Source organism: Diabrotica undecimpunctata, chromosome 6 (genome assembly GCF_040954645.1).
Source record: "Diabrotica undecimpunctata isolate CICGRU chromosome 6, icDiaUnde3, whole genome shotgun sequence".
Classification (NCBI taxonomy): Eukaryota; Metazoa; Arthropoda; class Insecta; order Coleoptera; family Chrysomelidae; genus Diabrotica; species Diabrotica undecimpunctata.
In genome coordinates, this window is record NC_092808.1 from 21,419,549 (window position 1) to 21,443,994 (window position 24,446).

A 24,446-nucleotide genomic window follows, 5' to 3' on the forward strand; every position below is an offset into this window, starting at 1 on the left:
GTGAACAAAAAAATATACGTAAGTCATACTTTCCTATGAAAAATTAAACAAGTAAAACACACTATCTTAAATCCTACATGTAAAAAACATTAAGTCAACGTATTCAAATTGAACATTAAACAAAAATTAGTAATTTGGTAATATGTATATAATTTACTTCTCCTCGTCAGTAATCATTATTACTACTTTATGAAAACTTTCGCATAATTAGAAAACTATGAATAAAATTTTTAAATGTGAAGATTGATCTGTTTTAAAAAAAATTTAAAAAACGATTATCTCAAAACTGTTTTTTGACTTAGTGTGTTTCGCTTGTAAGCCGATGAAATGTTAGAATAAGTCAACATCAATCTTATATCAAAATAAAGAATTTAATCGATCTAAAATATGTAAACACTCATGGGACAATGAACATAGAGTTCAATTGAAAAAGTCAAAGAAGTGGCTTTATTCATGTTAAATGAAATCAATTACGTCGCAAACACTTTGGCAGAAAGCAGTAGGATTTAGTTACCCATATTAAAAGAGGATGTCGGCTGCCTTGATGGTAAACTACCCGCCATACACCAAGTACACTGTTCGATTGAAATTAAAGTCTAATATTGAACCAAAAAACTTCTATTACCTAAAAAATCAGTTTCAGAATAAAATATAAAAGGTTAGTTACTCAAATAACGAAAAGCTTACTTCTATGATCTTCTAATAACATCGTACATAAAATAATAATTGCGGAACTCTGATAAAATATAATCTAATCGTCCACCATGACGTCGGGTCATACTGAATACTTTTGAGTGATTTTTAGGGACTACGTCTTATATTACACTTACAATACAAACTACAAACAATGCTCATAATTGTCTTACGTGGAAGAATGTGGTTTATAATATCAAAACGATCAAATTTCGTTAGACTGAACACAATGAACGCTTTCTTGAGATCTTAATTATTATAATATACGTATAAAATAAAATCGAACCTAAAATGAATAATTATTAAATGGCTCTAACAGAGGAAATCGATAGAAAGAAAATATCACTATTAGTAGGTAAGTCAATAACATATCGAGGATACATCATTTATGTTTTAAAATAACATAGGAAGGGTACAGGGAAAAAATGAGGTATGTCAAAAATAACACATTCTGAAATAAGGCCATTTTAATACTTCAAAACGGCACAAAGATGATAGTCTTGTCATTTACATTGATCAAGGTATTACCAGGGGTTAAATATAAGGTTTCAGTTAAATTGCAAAAACATAAACTATTCTACTTTCTTTATTTTGTCAAACATTTAGAAATTTTACACATTAATAAAATTCAAAATATTAAAGTAAAAAAGGAGGTATGTCAAGAAAAGTAGTAACAACGTTGATACAAAAATGAATTTTATTTCAGAAAACAAACAACGATTATTATAAAAATAATGTTTATGTAAAAAAACTTAAAAAAAGTTTTTTTCCAACAACTTTATAGCGTCTACACGAGATTTGGGTATAATGGATCTGTAAATTATTGATCCGAAAGTCATCAAAATAACATTGGGCATCTGAACCACAAATTTTTTTAGATGCTGTAGGTCGCTTGACTGATCGGCAGAAGTGCTAAAAAAATAACAAAAGTAAGCTTTATAAAACTAATTAATTGGGGGGTTTTACCTGTATAAGCATATGGAGGTAGCTCAAATTCCATTTCTGGCAATTTGGGGGTAGTTAATCTCTGCTGTGTTATTACTGTGATCTCTCAAATTCCATTGAATGTTGTTCTGTAGTACAAAAGACGAGGATGATCCCTAACAGCGTTTACCTCGCGAATGGGTCGAGTTAGAAAAGGGCATTTATTTTCATAATACTTGCGTAAATATTCAGTCCACTTTCAAAAATACTCTTGAGGACATTCTTCAACATGAAACGGTGATGGTTTTCTTCTAGCAGTTTTATACATTTCTGTCAAGTCTTGAAAAAGTTCGGCTTTTGATTTTTGATTGACAAGTCCAAAATCTTTATCACATTCCAGATAGGAATGTCCCCTAACAGGTAAAGTTATGTGGATAGAGTCCAGTCTCTTCTCATGATGAACTATATTATAAATAAACCGAAGAACAGTGTAGTTTTTATTCTGTCTTCCGCACGAGTTGCAGAATATATTCAAGTTTCGTACTTTTCGATCAAGATAGTTGTAGATATAGTGATGAAGCAGTGATTAAACATCACCATCACCAACAATTTTTTGGAAACAGTCACGGGGTACATATAAAATATGGACTCATCCGTAGACAAGACAAGTATACTGAACGAGTATAAACTCAATTGTCTCTTACAGTAAACATCATTTGTACTAATATTGGGTATTTGCAGATTTTTTGCAAAATCCATGCATATAGCCTCTGTGTGTACATTTTTCTACTAGCTATTCTCGCAGCTTGTTTTATGTTATAAAATGCTTGGGCTTTAAGTTTATGTAGCTTATTTTCTGTGTCTAGTTGCTTAATATCAGCATTTAATTTATTTGTCTCCTGCAAAGATTTCGCTAATAGAAACTGCTTCTCAAGACTTTTAATTTTTGCTAAATATTCATCACAAGAACTACACGTATCGGTCCTTGGAAAACCAAAGGAAATATCGAATTTAGTTGAAAAAATACTTCTATATGTTTCGTATGAAGTATGCATGTCTGGAAATTTTTCTACGTACATTGTGTACATTTTGTTTATATTGAAATCCCCAGATAAGTATCATTTCGACGAGTGTTTCAAACTACAATGGCTTTTTCTGCCCCTGAAAGATTGTATATGCTGCATTATACAGTTTTTTGTGTCCATAGAAACTTGATGACGATGGTTTCCATGTCTTTCCCTAGTATCTTTTGAAGCGTGACCTGCCAATTTCAATGACTTTTGTAGAACTTCTAACTTCATTTTCCCAATTCCATGAAATGCCAAAACGGCCTTCTGATATATTGGAACTTCTTGTGTTTTGTCATTTAGATTATAACGGATTCTATAACTAAAGGCGACATCATAAAGATGTGCAGAGTCCTCTGATACTCGTGGTCTTCGTTGCTGTATTGTTTGTACAGTAATTAATCCACATAAGTATATATTTTAGGGATTTGTCGACTCCATGAGGTTGAACTTCCTAATAATTTGAATTCTTGCCTGTTCGGGTATTTGTAGAAAACACTTAAACCTAACGCACTTACAATCCGGTCCTATTACATGGCTTTGTCTATTTAATTTTTTATTTACTTCATGAATTCGTCCATATTTTCTACGTTTCTTTGCATTGTTTTTTCGTGTGTCCATAACTTCACATTTGATAAGTTCGTCACTTTCACTAGACATATTTACAACTTGATAACTCTCCTTTCAGCTTCAGTAAACAAACATACATAACCTCTAAACACCTCTGAACCACATAGAAATTAAATGTATTAACCACTACGTTGGCGTCGGTCACATTGACATCTCTCCTTTTTTTTCCTGTACCGCTCGGACATGCCTCCTTTTTTACTCTGTATAACAAATATAAAAATATGTGTTACATCCTGAATAACCTCTTTTATCAATGTGAATTTTTTACATGAAATAGTATCCAGTTTGCGGAGCACACTAGTTCGCTCCCAAGGTCAAAAAACCCTCTTAATTACATACTAGTTCGCTCCGAAAACCATAACCTAGTTCGCTCCCGTGGTCAAGCGGATTAAGTACATATTTATCTATTAAGTTATAGTAAAATTAACACCAGCAAAATAGGTACTGCGGCTTTTGTATTTTATATTAGAAATTATATAAAATATTGGTAGTTACATATTTATATAAATACAGTGATAAGCGCGCTAATAACCGGCAAAATAACGCAAACGATGGAAAACATATGAAGTTGTAAGATAAAAGAGATGAAACTAGTAGAGATGAGAAATTTAGCGATAGAAACCTATAAATTTACATTCTATTCACTGTTTCCCACATTTAGACGTATCAGAAGAGGATGTCAACTAAAACTGTCATTGTCACAGCGGTAGTTTCCAAACTCTTACGTCTAAAGGTGGGAAACTGTGGTGGTTTTTAAAAATTACTGAAATAATTTTTGTGCTATTCTAAAATATAGGTATAATAAGAAAGCAATACAAGTGTAAAAACTAACATAATATGGGATATTCTCCACCATTACAAAATTAAACAAATATAAATTAAAACGAGGCATTTATTTCGCTAGGAATCTAAATGAAATACATTTGACAAAATCAAATCTACAAATTTTGTTTTGCTTTAATTCCGCTATTTTGTGATTAACAAATTTCTGACGCTCTAGATGTACTTTTCGGTATATTTTTTTTGGTTTCACAGAACTTCGTATTTTTATATAAAGTTTCAATTTGAATATCTTTTAAAACTTCTAAAAAATTTTCTCCACCATGATTGTCTGAGATGAAACCTATGTACATCTTTTTATTTTCGCATATGGAAACACTTCACTTACAGCTGCATGGATCGCTTTTTCGAAATCGGCATACACAACTTTGGGACTAAAATTTAAGTTCAATTTTTGACAATCCTTAAACAATTTAAGGCAGTCAAATATGAGTTTGTTAACTTATTTGAAAGCAAAAAGAATGCCAACGGCACATAGTGTCCATTTTCGAGTCTGTGAACTGTAAATAGTTGAATAAAAAATTTAGTGCAGTATTTAAAAGTTCCATCAATATAAATTGTTTCTAATTTACTTAAAAATGTTAAGTTATATACAGAAGAAAAAGCAACAAATTTTTTTACCGGATCATTTTTCAACAAAAATTGTTCTTTTTGTTTGGTTGTCACTTCCACGGAGTTTAACGAGTCATGTACTTCATGCGCGCACTTCGGAATTTTGGGAATATCTTGTTTTCTGCCATTATAAATATTTTTTCTAATCAAATGTACATCTTCCACAGTAAGACTTTTAGTGCCAGTTTGTTTAATTTCGCTGTGTATCAACTTCAATGGTTTTTCACACAAATCATCCATTGCCTTCCGCTTAACACTATTATTTAATTTTTGCCGGTTTAACACTGTTTTTAATAAACTTTCATGGGTATGGTTATGATTACATTCGACTAAACTGTTACAAATATTTAAAGTTTTAACAAATGCTTTGCAACTTCTTTCTACACACTGCCAACGTTTGATATTATTAGCAAGCATTTTATGGAAGTGATACTTGTAATTGTCAATAACTAACATTGACTTGCCCTTTTCACTTAACATTTCATTTACTTCAGATTTCTCCATCATGAACTATTTGTAACGACATTCAAACTGGAACTAAAGTAATAATGTTAAGATTCGCACCACCCCTATTTCTTATCATAAAATTTCAGGTAGACTACTAATTACCTACCAATCTTTTCAAGGAATATATCAATTGCAACTTTTGATACGGAAAAACCCAATCAAATATTGAACAAGGGAATATGAGCTCTAACATCATAATACTTTAGTGATATTATCGTTATAATTTTAATATTTTTTTAAGTAAGAAGTAGTGTTATATAGTAGCATTGTTTAAAAAAGACTCATTCTTTTTTAAACAATGATGGTAGTGTTGTATTAATAGGTAAATACAAAGTTTGAGAAGACATTATTCAAATATCTTTTCTAAGAAATATATGGCCGGAACGAATTTACCTCTGCCCCTTTTCTATGGGGTATTAAAATCTGACCGCGGGAGCGAACTAGTATACACCCCCAGTTTGTGCCACTATATGGTCTAATTATCCCATTTTCGCCCGTCATTTGACATACCTCCTTTTCTCACTGTACCCTTCATACATAAAAAATCAGAGTTTGGAGTTAATATTGACAGTAAACTAAATGTAAGACCAAATACTTATCTTGTCGGGATAGTATCAAGAGGTTTATTTCTTACGATTTATTACGGGATCACCAACAAGAGAATTTTGCTGCCATCATTGCATGTAGTTGTCTTTTTAAAGACAAATTACATGCTATTATTTTTCTGAGGGGTATTCTTAAGTTAGGTAAAATTAATTTCATGTAATCGAATGAACTATCTTCCAATAAAGTCGTCCCATGAACGCAACTCAACAATATTGATATCATTTTTAAGTCATCTAAAATGTAGAATATATGTCTAAATTGTCAATATGAATGAGTCAGATAAAATTAAATTATTAATTTAAATTATAAAGATTGTTTTACCACGTACTTATCTAATCAAAAAAATTTGTTTAATTTAGTATTTTGAGAACGATTTACGTCGAAAGTTGAAGTTGAAACGCCAAATAAACTTATTTTAAAGTAAAATTGTAGTTATTCCCAATACAAATAATAAATTCATATATCACAACATAAAAAATTGACTAAGAGAAAATAACATTACATACCATTATTGATTAACTAGTAAACAATTTTATGTATTGTGTCAAAATATAATCATTTTAAAACTCCCTGTACATCATTAATTGATTTGGGCAAATGGAAAAGAGTAAATCACCTTACATTGTTACCTTTTTCTTACGTTATTTAAATCATTAACCTTCAAAACTTTCTTTTTATTGTGGCTGTAGATTATTTCTTTATGACTGATTTTAGATTTTTCACAATTACCTTCTTGCGAGAAGTTTGCTGATTTTTTAAAGTAAATATACTAAAAACAACTCAAAACTAAACCAAAAAGCTTTAAATATTATCAATTAGAAAGTGCCTTTTAAAAGTATCTAATTTTGTTAAAATTATTTATTAATTCTACGAAAATATTTAAAAAAAAACATTAAAGGTTTTATGAGTATTCACTGCATCATAAGATAATCCGTTATCCTTTCATAGGACCGTGACGAATTTCTAACTGCCGCCGGGAGGAACTCAAAAACGTCAACTTTTCTGATGGAAACAAATATTTTAGCTGAGTTTGGATCAAAAATGAGCTCCCATTAAACACAATTGTTACAAGAACTTATCTCAAAATACTAACAATATTTTATAGGTATATTCTTCACAGTTGTTGTTATTGTGAAGGGAAGTTTTGCTAAATCAAAACAACCTAGAATAACTTATGAATAGAAGGTTTGCGTACGTATGTAACTGTTTTTGTTCTTATGTTTTTGTTTTACTGTTTTTAACGTCTTTCTACCTGAAAATCGAAATAAAAGATCAATTTTCATTTATTTATGAGATGTTATTACTAAAAAATGTTTACACAGTAAACTTAATTAATTAAAAACAAATTACAATTATTAATCAATCATATTTTCACTATTATATTAAACTTCTATTAACATCATATTTCTTATTTCGTTTTCTTCAAATTCTTTACAAGAAATTCTCGACATGACGACCATTTTGCAGATTTCCGTAAAATAATCCCGAGAAACGCGAAACTGACCTAATTCGTCAGTTTAAAGTGACTGATATTTAAGGAGAGGAATAAAATAAATGGCCTTCTCAGATGTAGCAATCTCCATCACAATATCGCATACAGTTATTAAATTCCATCGGTATTTCCGATACATCCCATTCACAATGAAAAAAACATCCAAACCGGGATGCGACGCGCCGTAGTCCGTGCGTCGTGGGTCCGTCTCCTTCATCCATCCCCAAAAATCCGACGCCGATGCAGCTCGCCCTTTCGTCAACTTACGCCACGATTCGGCGAGAATCCGTAGTGCCTCGCCGGACCGCCAGAGTGCGCGCGCAGACTTGTCTGCCCGCCGCCATTGGTAGGTAGGCGTGTCGAGGCTGACAGATCATTCATCTGGACCCCACTCTACCCTTCGAGCCGCGTGATTGACAGTTGGCAGACGACTGCGGTACGCGCAGCACCTTCGTACGCGCTCCGGAACATCAAGACGGCGCTGACGACAGCTGAAAACAACTGACGAACGACGACCCCATGATCAGCGCGGAGGAAATTTTGTGACAGTGCAGTGGACCGGGTAGTGGCAGAAATTTTGATTAAGTGTTCATTAGTGCGCGACAAGTGTAGGGAAAACTAGAAAACTGCAGTGTGCATGGCTCAGCCACGGGTACGACTTACTATGAAAAACACCAGGAGGCGGCTATGCAGCAGATATGGTGCGAAATTGACAGGTCCCATCAATCATCCGGCACATGGTTTCGGGGTTGGCCCCGCCATCATCAATCATACGCGCATCGGTACACTTTCAAGTGACAGCTGACCGAAAGAAAGCGATCCAAACACGCCCTCCGCAATAAATCCCGCCAAATACTTGCAAAAATTTATTTACATATACTTAAGTCAAAAGCTTAATTTGTATATTACCTTTAAGACGTCCCCATTTCTAATTCAATTTGGCGAGTCATACATTTCCTTCACCTATCGCAAAGCACAATATATCTTAGTGTTTTATATTCTATATGTAAGTTGGTCTTTAGTCTTACTCAAAAGTCTGGTGCAATTTAATCAAAAAACTTCAAACTATTTCAAGAAATTATGCCACAAATAATTACTACAAGTTTTACTTATTTACCGAACGAATCAGTAGCATAGCTACTTTATCAGCTGTGTTTAACTTAATAAACAAATAATTTTTTTTATTCCACTTTGCATATTAAGGTCCTTATTATCTAAACAAAACAGTCAGTAATATTTTTATAACCGCGTGTAATATAATATGAAATTGACTCATTAAACAATAAGATTCAAAAGCATTATCATATTACAGCATATCTGATATTATGAGAGCAATATTTCTCGTTTTGTTGCATCAAAAATTATAGATAATACACCCGTCGGGAAGATATCACTCAAGATTTTTTACAGCTTGTTGTGGTTTTACTTTTTATTTTTCCCTTTCAATAAATATACTATATTTTCTTATATGTTACGGTTACGTTTTTGTGTTATCAAAATCTGTTTTGATTTTTTTAATTCATGGTCCTAAATTTGAGTCCTCATTCATCAAGTTATAATTGAATTACAATTCTTAAACTGTAAGGTAGGATTTAGTTAAAATTATTTCAAAATATACTGCTTGTCATAAAATTTTATAATTGTTTGAAAGAATTTCTCGAAAAAATATATATATAAGTAACTATATCCATAAATAATAATTCCAAATTATCACAAAAAAAGTACCATATTCATTACAGTTTATATTTATACACTTCGCCTTCCGTCGGAAGGTCTGACCGTACCTACAGAGAAACGGGATACAGGTACCAAGGCCTTCTACCTCATTAGTAAACCGAGTGCTTACTGATACTGTTCATCACCATGCCTTTGCCGACATCGAGTCGCGTCCACCGAATACTAAGTTATCAACCACTTATAAATACTAATGTATAAGCATTCTAATTTAGAACGGACTTTGGAAAACGGTAGATCAAATTTACTGATCAAGATCAGCGACGGGAAGTCTATCTAAAAAACCAATCGGTACATTTATTAAAATGATCGTTCAGCCCATGCTTGCTCTAAAATCTGCTTTTTTTTTCTATCTATAACTTTGGTACGTAAATATTAATCTCAAAAGACTTTTTAGAAAACCTCAATGCATCTTTCTTCTTGGTATTTACTATTGATTCTAATGTTTTAATTCCTGGTGCAAGATGTAATCTAATTTTTTCTCTATTAGATATCGTCTCTACTACATTTTTTTTCTATATCTTCATGAAAATCCTCAGTTTCTCAAATAGGTTCATTCCTTTAAAACAATTTCTTCCCAAGAAGCTAACAGTAAAAGGAAGAAAGCTCCACCTATTGAAGATAAAAGGAGAAATGTTTCTTTCCTGTGGTTATGAGTTTTATAGGCCAAAACGTATTTTTATTTTCCGACGCCTCAAAAGAAGTAACCGGTATACCCAGAAGATATATGAGTCCCATCAAACCATAGTACTTATATGTCTGTGGATTTCTATTTGAGAAATAGACATTTTAAATATATTTTTTTGATAATAAATTCATCATCATTTCATATTTGTTGCAGAAGTCATTCTTTTTACAAACCCTTTCAAATCACAGATCTCTACCCTAAAAGTTTTTTCTTTATGGAATTTCTTTCTGTTTTACAAACCATTTCAAGTTTTATTTTATAAGACACTATACAAATATTTCTACATTTCTTAAAATAATTAATTCAGTCAATATTTTCTACCCTTTTGTATGTTACAGCTATATTATTTTCTTTCCTTACTAGATATCTTTCAGAATAGTGATGTAATGAATAAACAGAAATATATAAAATCCAAAATCAGAGTTTCATAAATGCTTTCAATTTTGACCTTTTTTCTTCATCTACCTACCTGAATTTTTTAAGCTGAATATGACCAATGCTTTGTGTACGAAAACCCTGAGTTAGACTCAATGCCCCTCAGTCTACCTGAATTTTTCAATAATAGGATTTTAGAAATGTTCACCTTGAGGTACAGAACATTCAATTTCTCTAAACGACATTGGACTTAGAAATCGGGAACAAATATTCTAATATTATCGCATGTACAACTTCAATCATTTCGTAATTAACCTAACGCATTAATGAAAAAATTAATGCATTAAATGTTTAAGGATGCTATACAGTATAATAGTTTTTCAATGTTGTTACCAAAAGTTTTGATCGAGTAGGTATTTAGTAATCATAAAATCCAATCACACGCACACCCGAAGCTCTAACTCTCGTAATCAAAGTTTCTTTAAAATAGTAAAATAAAACTCTTAGAGCAACATACATTGTCAAAAGTATTGATGTAAAATCGTCCTGGTAATCAGTTTTTCGCAGAACACTGATTAATTCAGATAAAAATAGAATTATTTTAGTATAGTATAGCCTAATGATATAAATAAAATTAATAAATCCTTGTTTTTTCTAATTAATTGAAAATATATTATTAGAGAGAACAATATTTAATGTAAGATGATCCTAGTGAAAATAAAACCCATTTTTTCTTGGTTTCTTTTGGCGCATACAGTAGAATTGTGTTCATTCTGATTCAACATGGCCATAAAATTTTAATGACTACATAAACTTACATTATGTAGCTCATATTTTAAAATTCACAAGTTTAAATGCAATAATTGCTTCAAAACACATTAAAATAAAAATTGTAAACAAAGAAATAGCTCATTTTATCTATTCAAAATAGTAATAAAATATAATGATTATTAATTAGTATATTCCTGTTACCGTTTTTTCTACCTATAAACAGTAAATGATACTAATGAATGAATAAGAACGATTTTATATACCCTGTATTCCTTAACGCGAAGGATTAATTTGTTTCCTTAACAAAATTTCAAGTAGCTGACAAGTAAACAAAGGATTTAGTAAACTAATATCACATAAAACTATAAGCGACATATAATTTTGATACTGAGCTGCTTTCCTCGAATTTACAGAGATAAAAATGTTGGATGAAGATAAGTCATAGATAGTATGCTTAGTAATAGTACCTACAACACAATTTTAGTAAATTCCTAGTAGAGAAAAAAAAAATATAAAGAACTATAAACAATTACGTTTACATGATATTTGTGGCATTATTTCTTGATAAATTGGTATGAACATCTATTGAGATACTAAAAGTTTTCCAATGTAAGGTCCAACATATTCTTGTTCTCCCATGTAGCATTTTTTAGACTTATTTGTTTATTCTAAGAACATTTTTTCATTAATTTACATTAGAAATGTTTTAATATACTTCTTTAGCGTCATCAAGATATTTATCTATTGATTCTCCCTTCGGTTGCTTTAGCATAGATTTTGTTTGAGTATACGATACTCATCTCATCTAGTCTATGTTCTCTCTTCTACAATTGTATACTAGCTTATTACTTCTTAATATATCCATAAAAATCCATTGTTACTATCCAATATTTTTGTTAAATTTTGACTTCAACGCCGAAATTTGCCAATGGTCGATTCCGTCGCTTCAATTTTTTACCAAGTTTTTCTTTAAGTTCTTGAATAAAAAGTCTATAGTCTAATCTAACTACGCCATTGTAGAATATTAGCTGTTCCCCGTTTGTATAAACGAATTCTTTTTAAATTAAACCATTCACAGTGAATAGTTTTAAACCGTCTCTGGGAATAATGTATTATTGATATTTAGTTTTGTTATACTAAAACAAGATACCACTACAATAAATATCGGAAATCACAAGGTAAGACTTTAAATAATAATCAATCTACCATTCAATCCACTGTGTACTACGCCTACTGTGATTATACTAGAATAGTATTATTTTAGCCATAAATATGATACATTTAGCTGGACAAACTTAACCACAGATTATTTAATTCAAATCTATGTTCTATAGAAAGAAACTCCCGTCGCACCTTTCAAATCTCATCACAACATTCCAAAAGACCGGTTTTTTTAAACAATATTTTACTCTCAAATATTTCTAGAAAAGAGTTTGACCAAAATATTTTCTGTGTTTCTAAAAACCACTTAACCGAAGTTGTATATAAAATGGAGGTTCTTGTGTAAAAACCTCAGTTTCTCAAACCGTTATTTTGTCTTTTACAAAAAAAAGGAAACGGAGAACTGAGTACTACATCTCTTTACACTTTTGTCATCTTTAGCTTGTTATACCAGTATATATGTACCGGTGAGTTCTCCAATGATTGCTTGTCTATAGTTTTGTTTTTAAACAACCTTGCCTAGCCCTTTACCTTGTATATATTTCATTTCCCTAACTTATCGTCAATTATCCACCCAGACTGATTGCTCATCAGTATTCCTGGTACACCATGCAATTTGTTTATCTTTTCGTGGCAAATCATATGTTTTTATCTGCAAGCTATTTTTTTCTCCGGTAATATAGTTTTGCCTTATGTAGATATTTTAATTTTTGATGTTTATATATTCCCTTTTTCTATCCGTTCTTTACTGTCTTCTCTGGTTTAAATTTTGTTAATTTTCTTGCTAATTCTTAATTTTTTTATACTCAATACCACTATCAAAATATTTGTTGAATCTAGGATATTACTCCTGGAATCCCCGGGACACCCGGAAGGTGGTGTAGTGGTCATCGGGATGTCTTATGTATTTATTTTCTATCTCCACAGATCTCTAGTCATTTCTTTTATCTCATGCATAAGTTTTCTCCATATTTCTGTAAATTGTTCGATCCATCTTGTTTACCTTTCCTTGGATAATAATAGCACTACAAGACCTAAAGACCCATGGCTTTGATAGTCTTGATTAGTTTTTGTAACTTTTTACGGTCCCTCACTTGTACTTTCTAGTCACTTGTTACCATTTCTTATACGTCGGTCTGGACAGTATCAAACCACTTTCTTTGTGGTCTCCCTCTAATTTTCTACCTTTGTTCTCTTGCTTGCAGGACTCTTATGACATTCCTTTCTTTCTTCCTTTTTAAGTGCCATCCCCGCGACGAAGGTTGGCAATCATCATGGCTATTCTGACCTTCGAGGTAGTTGCTCTGAACAATTGCCTTGAGCTTCCTTTCTTTAGGCATTTTTAAAATATGTCCCGTCTCTAACTCTTTATGCTCTGATTTTGTGCGTTATGTGGGGTCTTATAAATCTCCATTAGCTCCTTATGGGCCATTCCCCATTAGGCTCCTTTATCCCGCCTAAAACTTTTCTCAGGATTTTCCTTTCCCAAATCTCTAACTTTTTTTCTTCTGTTTGATTCATTGTCCAAGTTTCACATACATACAATTATGTTGGTTTTCCTATTGTTTCATAAGATCGAATCTTGGCTGCCCTGGACACCGTTTTTGTCTTCAACAATGCTTTTAATGATCCTACTGCTTTGCTGCCTTTCAACAACAGCTTATATATTTTTCTCTCTTCGCCTCTATTTGTAACTGTTACTTATACCTCTATTGTACTTAAATTCTGTTACCTTCTCACATTTATACTCGTTTTTAGAGTGATTCATTTATTTTCTTCTGTATTTTTCCCTCTCATGCCATTTATAGTGAGGCCATTTCAAAAGTGTAACATTTTTCAAAGTTATATTTTTGTTCAGAAATACCAAGTCATCTGCGAAGTGTCTGCATTGTTGTACTTTGGTAAGACTGCTCTTATAACATGTCCAAAATATTTTAATTGCTGGAGAGAAATTTGCTCACCTTTAGCTCATTTAAAATTGACTTCATTTGTCCCATGGTCGGTTCACAGAATTCATAACATCCTTCTTCGTACATTCGTAACTTATAAGCCAAAAGACTAGCTTGGGAAATTGTCCTGAAATTTGATAAAAGTGAAAGGATTTCATTAAAAAATCTTGTTCAACCAGCACATAATTCTACTGAAATTAAAAGTTTATCTATTATTTTCGATAAAAATGTGGGTAGTTGATGGAATAAATTTGAAAGGTTTATTAGCAGAATAATTTAAAATTTAATAATATTTTTGAAGAGTCTATTAAAATGGTAATGTAATATGATAGACAAAACCTATAAAAAAATCACAACAAAAAATAATTCTAATTAATGTTTTTTGTTAATCTTTGCATATATGTGCATTTTGTTCAAACTATGGCATTAGAGATATTTATATTGAACAGATTACATCCAGCAGTGATTAGTGACAGCGTGAATAACAGAATATATTGCAAATCTGCAACCAGATTCCTGAATGTATGAATAAAGTATTTTCTTTTTTATTATATTATATTATTATTATATTTATATAAAGACTAAACTATTTTCCGACCTTAGTTGCATTGTGTGTAGTAAGTGCCATTGAATTTTCACCGATCCTGTTATAGTTGCTTTCAAGGGATATTTTAGCAAAATTCTTTGACCACTTTATAATATTTCTACATATTGCACATCTTTTACCTCTTGTTTTATGTTGTTCTCTATTTCAAACTGTTTTATTTTACTATTCTCTCTCTCATAAGTATTTATTCTGCCGAAATTTTCATATTTTACTTTTTATCTATTGTGTTAAAGATGCCTAATGTCGTAAGGTCTTTATCCTGTCGTATATATATTGCTACGGTGTATAAAAATCTGGTTGAAAAGACGTGTTTTCTGGCACCATTATACTAAGTTTTCTATTGCATTTGAAACCAGATATGTGCGATGGTTTGTGAAGAATTGATTGGTATATCTCTTTTGTCTAGTAATAGCACTGTCTTCCTTGTGAATATAGTTAAAAGCTTTTCCCAAGACCATAAAAAATAGATAAGCCGGTTTATGTTGTTTTAAAGCTCTTTTATTGTTTTTCCTTAGTACAAGCGAGGCATTTTATGAATTAAAACTTGTATATTTGAGTGCAATGTTCAATGTAATTTTACCTCTATATTTGCTTATTATTAGTTCTTTGTAAGAACTTTTATCTATTTTATTCATCTACGAGTGTCGTGAAGAGCGATTGTTTTTATTTTTGAATAATTTTGTGGTTTTAATATTTTAATAACTTGGTTAATATGTGACTATATAAAGATAGAAGATTAAAAGTGTGTGATAATCCAAAAACCGCTAGCAGGTGATGTAATCCGATAGGCAAAAATGTTATCCTCTGGCGTTTTTTTTAATGTATATCTGACTATTGTTACTAACGGCCTAATGGATTCCGACTAATAATGGACATAAGTGAATAGCGACAATTAAAAGCTCTATCCTCCTAATTACAGTTTAAGCAGTACGACCACTAGAGATTTTTCTCTTAAAACCGATGATCCAGCACTTCGTCGTTCGTCGATACCTTTCCCCGACTGCATCTATTAAAAAAAAGCTAGTCACCGTGATTCTGGATTATCATCGAAGAATGCCGTGAAGAATTCCAGTCCACAAAGAAGTTGTCGAGGTCGACTTGATCCGAGCAAGGCGTTCTCTTCGCCGTCGCTTACTGAAATATCCCGCGCTATGTCTTTTGGTAAAAAAGCGAGCATCAAGTCGTTTGTTCGCGAAAAAAAGAAGAATGGCACTTTTCTGGGAACTCGGGCTTAAGAATTTTTCGATAATTAAGCAGAATTAGGAATGTACTTATACTTGATTGGACGCTAAAGACTTTGCGCTCTTCGCGATAGTTATGTTTCTTGTTTATATTGGACGAAAACACCCAGTTCTCAGTAGTTTACCATACTAGCCAACACAAATTTAAATTTAAATTCGGTTTATGTAAACAATTACCTACACAACGGAAAATATTTCCCATTATCGCAAACTTTCAATAATATTGGAACTTGTTAACGTTATAGTACAGGAAAAATGATCCAACAGTTATTATAAACTAATATTCGAATTAAATATTAACGCAAAACAAGATACCTATATTAAACGTTTTAAATTCAAATGGATTTGGACAATTGGATCAACGAAACTAGAAAATGTGAACGAGTAATAAATTCTAGTAATATTCGATTAAATATATAAAAAAAAATACCCAATAAGAAGTATATTAATACCGCTCATAAGAAGAGGTAAGTATACAATTTTTAAAAAGTATGCTCAATGTATCAAAAATGGAAAGCGAATCAAGCCGATAAATAACTAATCATACAGAAGATATTAGAAAAATGACAAAAAAAACGAGCGTTTAACGAAACTCAAGAAAATAGAAGAATATTGTCAACCTACTAATTTAAAAGAAAACAAGAAACAAAGTACTTACACATAGAAGAAGTTTCTTATAGCCATAAAATGGCTTAAGAAAATTGGAAAGAATGACAATAAGAACTAGGTGTATTATGATCAAATGTGCATTCGAGAACAGTGGTTGAAAATAGACCAATAAATAGGTGAAATGAACAATCTGGACTTTGTGCAAAGAGTGTGAAGAATATACACAGCAAAAATAAAAAATGACTTACACATGTATACTTAATTAATTATCGGGCTTTGTATATAGAAATCGAGATATTAATAGTAAAGAAATTATTGAACAATTTTTGATTTACTTCAAAAAAAATATTAACAAACAATGGTGAAAGCAACGTTGGATTTTTTATAGAAATCATACTAAAAAAGTAGTATTTGAAATTATTTCGATAATATTTATTGGCGATGATTACCATTGTGCTTTTTAACCAGTCTACCATTGTTTGAATAAGTGCCTCCTATTATCAAAATCTCTTTTGAATATTCAAATAAATCATATCTTAATCCAAAATCCTTATCATACAATTATTTTTATGGCCTTCTAATTATTTAAAAAAAGCTGCCGCTTGTTTTGGGTTCAATTTGTTTTCATAAAATATTTAGCAATAACTTCTCGAAGCCATCATTACTATTATTATTATCCTTATTTACAAAATATCGGCGTATATTCTGCTCCTAATGACGAATAAATATAATTTGATTGAATTTTTAGAGTGAAACGATAAGTTTGTTTATATTTCTTGATGCTTATGGCGATTATATGTATACAACAAATTTGAAAAAAACTAGTTTGATAACACATAAAGATCATTTTGTGTGAAATTTAAAACTTTCCGTGCGAATTTTCAAAGTTTTGTATTTTTACGACTACAGTATTATTTAAAACCAAATGCAAGAGGTAATTTTCAAAAATGTGCAGATAAAAAGCGTTTTGTGAGTTAATCTTCTTTAGTTAGGGCGCCTTTCACTGCAAAATGTTTTTGAATCGTTATGGAACCATCAAGAATTCTGCCTTTTTTTCTCTATAGTTTTGATCCATGAAAATTTTCTTCTGTTGAAAATAATCTTAAAATATTATTTTACAACCTATTAGTATATCGGTAATATCAAAGTCCCGTCGGTATTTTATCATAACATACCTTTTTATAAATTCAATAGAAGAACTACTTAGTAATTTGTTTGCTGATCTTGTAGTATCTAATAAGGAATATGAATTCATTCGTTTCATTTCTATTTTTGATTGATTTTTGTTTTCTGAGCAGTGAATTTTAATTTCTTTGTAAACTTCTCCATTTTCCTCCGTCTAGAAAGTTAAAGTAGACTCGGAATATATCGCCTGTTGAAACTCTAGCTTTCGAAAGATAAGCACTTTTAATGATCTATTACTCATTCTAAATGAATAAATTATTCGTTATGTCGGAATGTTCACAAATACTGAACGAAAACGTGCATATTCGTACAGTTTAAAATAATTCAAAATAAATTTAAAATTTTGCACAATGCATTTGAAACATTATTTGGTAAAAAAAATTTTAGTGAGAGCTTAATTTTTTCAAACCTAAGGCGGTATTTATTTGAAGTCCATATTGACCGTTGACAAACGATATCAGTTTGGAATCTACTTGACGTAAAACTATGTAATACTTTTGCATTAAATGCCCTCGGAGGATTCTGATTTACACTGTCTTTATAGTTTCTTTCTATGGTATGTTAATGAAATATTCTTCTTCTTCCTTCTTGTATGTTGGTTTTGAAACATGTTTGTTCTTCAATATTAGCTTCCTAAATTGTTTCAATTATCGCACCAACTTTTTCTTGGTCTGACAATACTTCTTCGTCCATTTGGTGACTTATCTCATGCTATTTGTACTATCTTATCCTTTGCCATTCTACTAATGTGTTCCTTTCATTCCTGTTTCCGTTTTGTCACCCCTTTATGTCTTCTATACTGCATGCTCTTCTTATGTTTTCGCTTCTCTCCCTATCCAACAGACTTTTCCGTGATATTTCAAGTAGTCTAGTGATGTTTCTAGTAGTCGTCTCGCTTTAGATGTGTCATGTCTTGTCCCACCGTGTATGATAATATAGATCTAATTTCTGCTTTATAGATTCTTGTTTTTGTATCTTTTCTTAGGTGTTTGTTCTTCCAGATTGTGTCATTAAGAGATCCCGCCGCTTTACTTGCTTTTAAGCTTTGTTGTCGTACTTCTTCAACATCTCCGTAACTAGTTATATCTATTCCCAGATATCTAAACCTTGCTTCCTGCTTTATTATTTTCCCATCAATTTCGATTTCACGTTGTAGTGGGCATTTAGATGTTATCATACATTTGTTTTTTTCTGCAGATATTATCGTATTGTATTTCTTTGCTGTTGTATTGAAGATGTGTGTTAATATTTGGATTTTTGGTTCCCCGTTCTGTAACCATGACCTTTACGTACTGCTTGTATTATTTCGTCCATTATTATATTAAAGAGAAGTGGGCTTAACGAGTCACCCTGTCTGACTCCGCTTTGAATGAAATATTCAACTGTATGATTTTCTTATATAGAATTGTATGGTTTTATAATAGTTTTGCCCATTTTAATGAACAGTTTGATCTCGGGTAGATTAATATTTATTTGTTTGACATTCACACTGGTATTGGTGGTATTATTAATTGCTTAGTTACAGAAAATCTTCTTCAGAATCATCTTTGATTTTTTTTGCTTTTAGTTTATTTTGTTTGCATCATTATTAATATGAATTACGGCTCAATTTTACTCTATTTTAAGTTTTTCTAATTTAGCTATTTTTGACAGTAATATTTTGTCTGATGTTGTTTTATTATACATAATAGATCAAAAAATTTACTTCTCTTTATAAGAAAAATCTTTTCAACGAATAGAAGCATTAAAAACTATTCATAATTGAATAATTTGTTCTTGAAAAACAATTTTCACCGATAGTTTGTGTTTAATAACAATTTTTAAGCGACTTCTCCTAATGCTTTTAAGGTTATATAGAGTTAAAATAAAGTCGAAAAATAAGTCAAGCAGCGCCGTTTTGCTCAAAGAGCAACATTCCGAATCCAGAAGTGAAATCGGAAGCGGAAAACAAGCGGAAAAGTCGTGTAAAGTGCGGGAAAACTGGGAGAGTGTGCTCTCGCGCCGTCGGACCCTGTTCATAATGGAGCTGAATCTGGCAAAAAGGGCCCTAAAACGGAATTTCTTCGACGGAAACCTAATCGCGATTTGAATACAAAGCTTTTATTGGACTATTTACGATTTTTTTCTTGCTTGAGGTAAGACGAGAAATATCTTTACGACTGGTACGACGTTTCGGGGCTTAGGTGGCTCAAAATTAAAGATTTGAGAGAATAGTTTGTCGGTTGTTGGTTTTATTCGTAAGCGAGCTATACGGGAACTATATAACATTTGAAATTTGTATTTAGAATTTGTAAACTGTGCATTAATTATACATAGCGAATTGTTAATTTGATTGCCAAAAATTCTAAATGAAAACTCATTCTGGACAATTAGAGTGCTAATATTTTCGGGAAAAATTATAAATGTCAGTTACTTACCGAACAGTTTGATCCGCCGCCGTAGCTTGTACTTTGAGCTTCATAATATATTCTTTTCATATATTTGTATGTTTTGATATTTAATTTAGATTTTCGCATTACGTACCTTTTTTTTTCATGATTTTTTACTTATTTGTACTCGTTATTATTTTGTAGTCTCCCCCTACATCTTATCTTAGCGTAACCTGTACATTTTTCACCTAATTGTAAACTTTTTTCTATTTTTTCTTTCAAGGATTTCAAATTTTTTATACCAATCGTCGAAGTAGCATGTTTTTGTGGTTTGTTGTTTTACCATATTTCGTGTGCAAAGCCCCTCTCCCAGTCAGTTATAATACGCAAAAGATGTTTTTAAAATCTTCCAAATTTTTCCTTACCTAACTATATCACTTCATATCTTAATCAGTATGTCCAATAATACATATCTTTGAAAAGTAACTAATTTGTAGAAGCTTAATGTTTATATTGCCTTTCTTTAAAATTTCCATTTCTTCCTTGGTTTTCCTAGAATAACCAACATACTTCTATTTTTGACAATTCTTATCCATGCTTTTTTTAAATTCTAGATCAATTTTAATTTCCGATTTAACTACATTTTCTTTCTTGCAAAGACAAAACTTCTCTTTATCAAATGTGAACATTATTTTTACTTTTCATTTTTGTCTTAATTGTTAAAGACACACAACTTTTGAGGATCTTCAATTCATGATATACGTAAAAGGAAACTTCATCCACCATCACGGAAGTTCAGTTAAAACTTAATAATAACTAGTGTAGTGGTTTTTTTACAAAGGTTTACTAATTTACAAGCAAATGAAGTAAAGAATATTTTAGAATTATATTCAATTCAGTTGCACTTGATCGTTTACTTTTTTTCTTAGGTTTTATGGCATGTTTTTTAGTTTTATACAATTCTCCAATTTATTGCTTTATATAGAATGAATCCATAACTTTAAGGACAGTAACTGTAAGTACCTCACTTCTAAGAATACTTAGATCATATTGATTTATCTTTTTACAACATTTTTCCAAACCTGCTTTAATAACCTTCTCTTTAATTTTATTCGACCTTTTTTTTGTTTGTTTTTTTGGTTCTTCAGCTCCTCCAGTGCTTGGTTGATCTCTTCTATTGTAACGATTACTTTTGTAGTACATAGTACCAATTTTATATCAGGCTCTAGTGAACGTTTGATCTCTTATTGTAAAATATATATATTTATACTGTAAAAAATGCAAAAATTTTTCTATTTGCTCACATTTAAAAATTCTTTCTGCTTTATATGCTTTTTTTCTGAGAATTGTTCACTACTGTGGTTTATTGTCACTTCATGTTTTTATTATATAAAGATTTAGTTCCATTTTGTAAATATAATTTTCTGATAAAATTCCTTTTTTTATTTCGTTTCTTCTTCTTCTTTAGGTGACGTCTCTAATGGAGGTTGGCGAGAACATATCTATTTTGAACTTTTCTTTTTAAGGTTTGAAGGTCTAGTTTTGCATATTCCTTGTTGTTCCGCAGCCATGGCATTTGTTGTCTGCCAGAACCGCGTTTTTCTTCTATTTTTCCTTCCATTATTAGCGGAATGAAAGTTATAGCTCTCGTGCCTGAATTTAGGTCCAAGATAAAATGTTTTCTGGTTTTTAATAAATTCTACAAGTTCACGATCTCTATTCTTCATTTTTAACATTGACCATGTCCATGGAATTTTTAGAATGCAGCGGAATATCCACATCTCAAAGTTTTCCGGGCGATATTGTGTATATAGCATTTTATCAAACGGGATTGTCGACTTAGATCAAGATCTCGAGTGGTAAAAACTTGTCTCATTTTTAAAAATTCGTTTCTGGTCTATACTATTTTACAGTTGATTTCTTATTCTGATTCTAATGTTTCGTATATCCAGCAACCTGACCAGCAATCTCACTACCTTTTTCAGCAGAATTCGTAGTTCTTGCTTGCTTCCAATTAATTGCAATTAATACCGTATCGTCTTCTTCCATTGATTTTAATACCTTTTTGTGACTCATCCAGATCTTGTGGAAAGATCTCCTTTGAGTACAGATTTTTATGATCTCAGTATTCTCTATCTCTGTTCTAAAAAATGCATTTTTTGTTTCAACAGAGTTCACGTATTATGTTTATATCTAGTTATATGTTTCTCTTATATTGTCAAATGCTCCTATTAAAGCTAAAAATCATGGTAAATATTTCGGTTAGGTCAAAGTTTTCCTCTTATTAGCTTCTTCTCGAAGAATATTTGTTCATATTGTGTCATAGAAGTTATTCCCACTCGTGTTCATATATTGTCTGGTAACTTTTAGTCTTCTTTTCATCAAATTAAGTATTGCTATCAAAGAATGTCAGCTTATGTTCTAAAAATCTCAATGCTCCTGTTGCTCTCTTCCTGGTCGATAATTTAACAAAATTAAATCTACTTTTAATTTTATTTTGCTTTGATTAAGCTACTTGAGATCAACAAATTTTTGACGCCCTTGAAGTACTTTTCGGTACACCTTTTTTGGTTTCGCAGAACTTAATATTTTTAAGTGTCAATTTGAATATCTTTAAAAACTTCTAAAAATTGAAATATATTAGGGTGCGGATTGTAAAATAACGAATTTAATTTAGAATGTAAACTTACGCAGGCATTGGTGGTAGGCTTAGGTGATGAACTATTTTCTGCCCACATCTCAGGAGGGAAGTTTGCCTCTTCAAAAATGTAGAGCCAGCAAATTGTGGCACGGCTTGGTGTTGTGCTGGTAATATCCCACTAGAGTCTAAAGCAAAACACACACCTACATCTAATGGATCTAGGAAAGGTAGACCAAACATATATCTAAGGTATTGTCCGACGTCATTGTCCTTTGAATACTCAGTATCCCCATGATTGTCAGAGATGAAATATACATCCTTTTATATGCACAAATGAAAACACAGCCAAATGGATCTTTTTCGAAATCGGCATACACAATCTTGGGACTAAAATTTAGGTTAAATTTTTCATACTTTGTCTTTAAACAATTTAAGGCAGTCACATATGAATTTGCAAACTTTTTAAAAGCAAAAAGAATGCCAACGGCACATAGTGTCCATTTTCGAGTCCGTGGACTATAAATAGTTGAGTAAAAAATGTTTTGCAGTATTTAAAAGTTCCATCAAATAAATTGCTTTTAATTTACTTAAAAATGTTAAGTTGGATACACAAAAAAAAGCAATAAATGTTTGTACCGTATCACTAAAACACAATAAAAATTGTGTTTTTTGATGTATTGTCACCTCCATGGATTTCAATGAGACATGTACTTCCTACACACACTTGTGGAAATAACTTAATTTCTGCTATTATAAATATTTTTTCCAATCAAATGTACATCTTCTACAGTAAGAGTTTATGTGCCAGTTCGTTTAATTTCACTGTGTATCTACTTGTGCATTACTTAATTTTTGCCGGTTTAACAATGCCTTTGATAACCTTTATTATTAATATTTAGAGTTTTTACAAATTCATTGCAACTTCCTTCTGCACACTGCCAACGGTTGAGACTATTAGCAAGCATTTTGTGGAAGTTATACTTGTAATTGTCAATAACTAGCATAGACTTCAATCTCAAAATTGTTTAAATTAACTTATTACTCGTTGCTGATCATCGGTCTATGCAAGGACATGTATTTGAAAAAACTATTCTATCTATGTATTTTAATTTTCCATTTAGTAGTAGACCTAAAAAATTTTGGTTTTCAGTTTGTCTAGTTTATTTTTTTGCAACTTCAACTCGTTTTAGCCGAATGTGCGTATTTTTCTATAGCTTATTTCAGCTGAAATGCTTTTGTTACTTCTCCAACAAAGACGAAATAGGCAAAATGTTTAACTAGGACCCTTTTGATCGACTAGGAGGATATACAAAAAAATATACAGAGATAGAAGAACTAGGAAAATATGTAAAAGATTAGTTACTTTTGACACCTTTCTTCTTATATATTAAACGTTTACATATTAGTGAGGATAAATACGAAAAACTCATTACGAAATCAAGCTCCGCACACCAGAATATTAACAATTTATTAAAACTTTTATTTTGTCCACTTTGCTTGGGCAAACCCTGCAAAATTATTTTATTTGGTGTGTTTTAAACATTTTACTATCTTATTTAGAACTCATTCCTAAATATAGTCTGATTGCCTTTTTCTTTAAGTGCAATAGTCATGTCCATTCTTCAGTATTACACAATAAAGTCGTTTGTCGTCTACCACGACCAGGTCCGCTTCATTTTATGTCTGACCTTTATAGATACGTGTCCAAAGTAAGCTGTTTTGCGCTTTGTGATAATTTTATTTTT

General features: G+C 31.2%; 1 protein-coding gene across 4 annotated transcripts in view; it reads left to right on the forward strand.

Moving 5' to 3' along the window:
• The first annotated feature begins 7,790 nt into the window (after positions 1–7,790).
• The window catches only part of hth (Meis homeobox homothorax), a 393,321-nt gene continuing 376,665 nt past the window's right edge, over positions 7,791–24,446 (forward strand). For all 4 annotated transcript variants that reach the window (XM_072534421.1, XM_072534423.1, XM_072534422.1 and 1 more), the window contains exon 1: positions 7,791–8,023. Coding sequence is in view for 1 of the 4 variants with exons in the window: in XM_072534422.1 (XP_072390523.1) it covers positions 8,009–8,023 (15 nt within the window). In the remaining 3 variants the exon portion in view is untranslated. The remainder of the gene's footprint in view (positions 8,024–24,446) is intronic.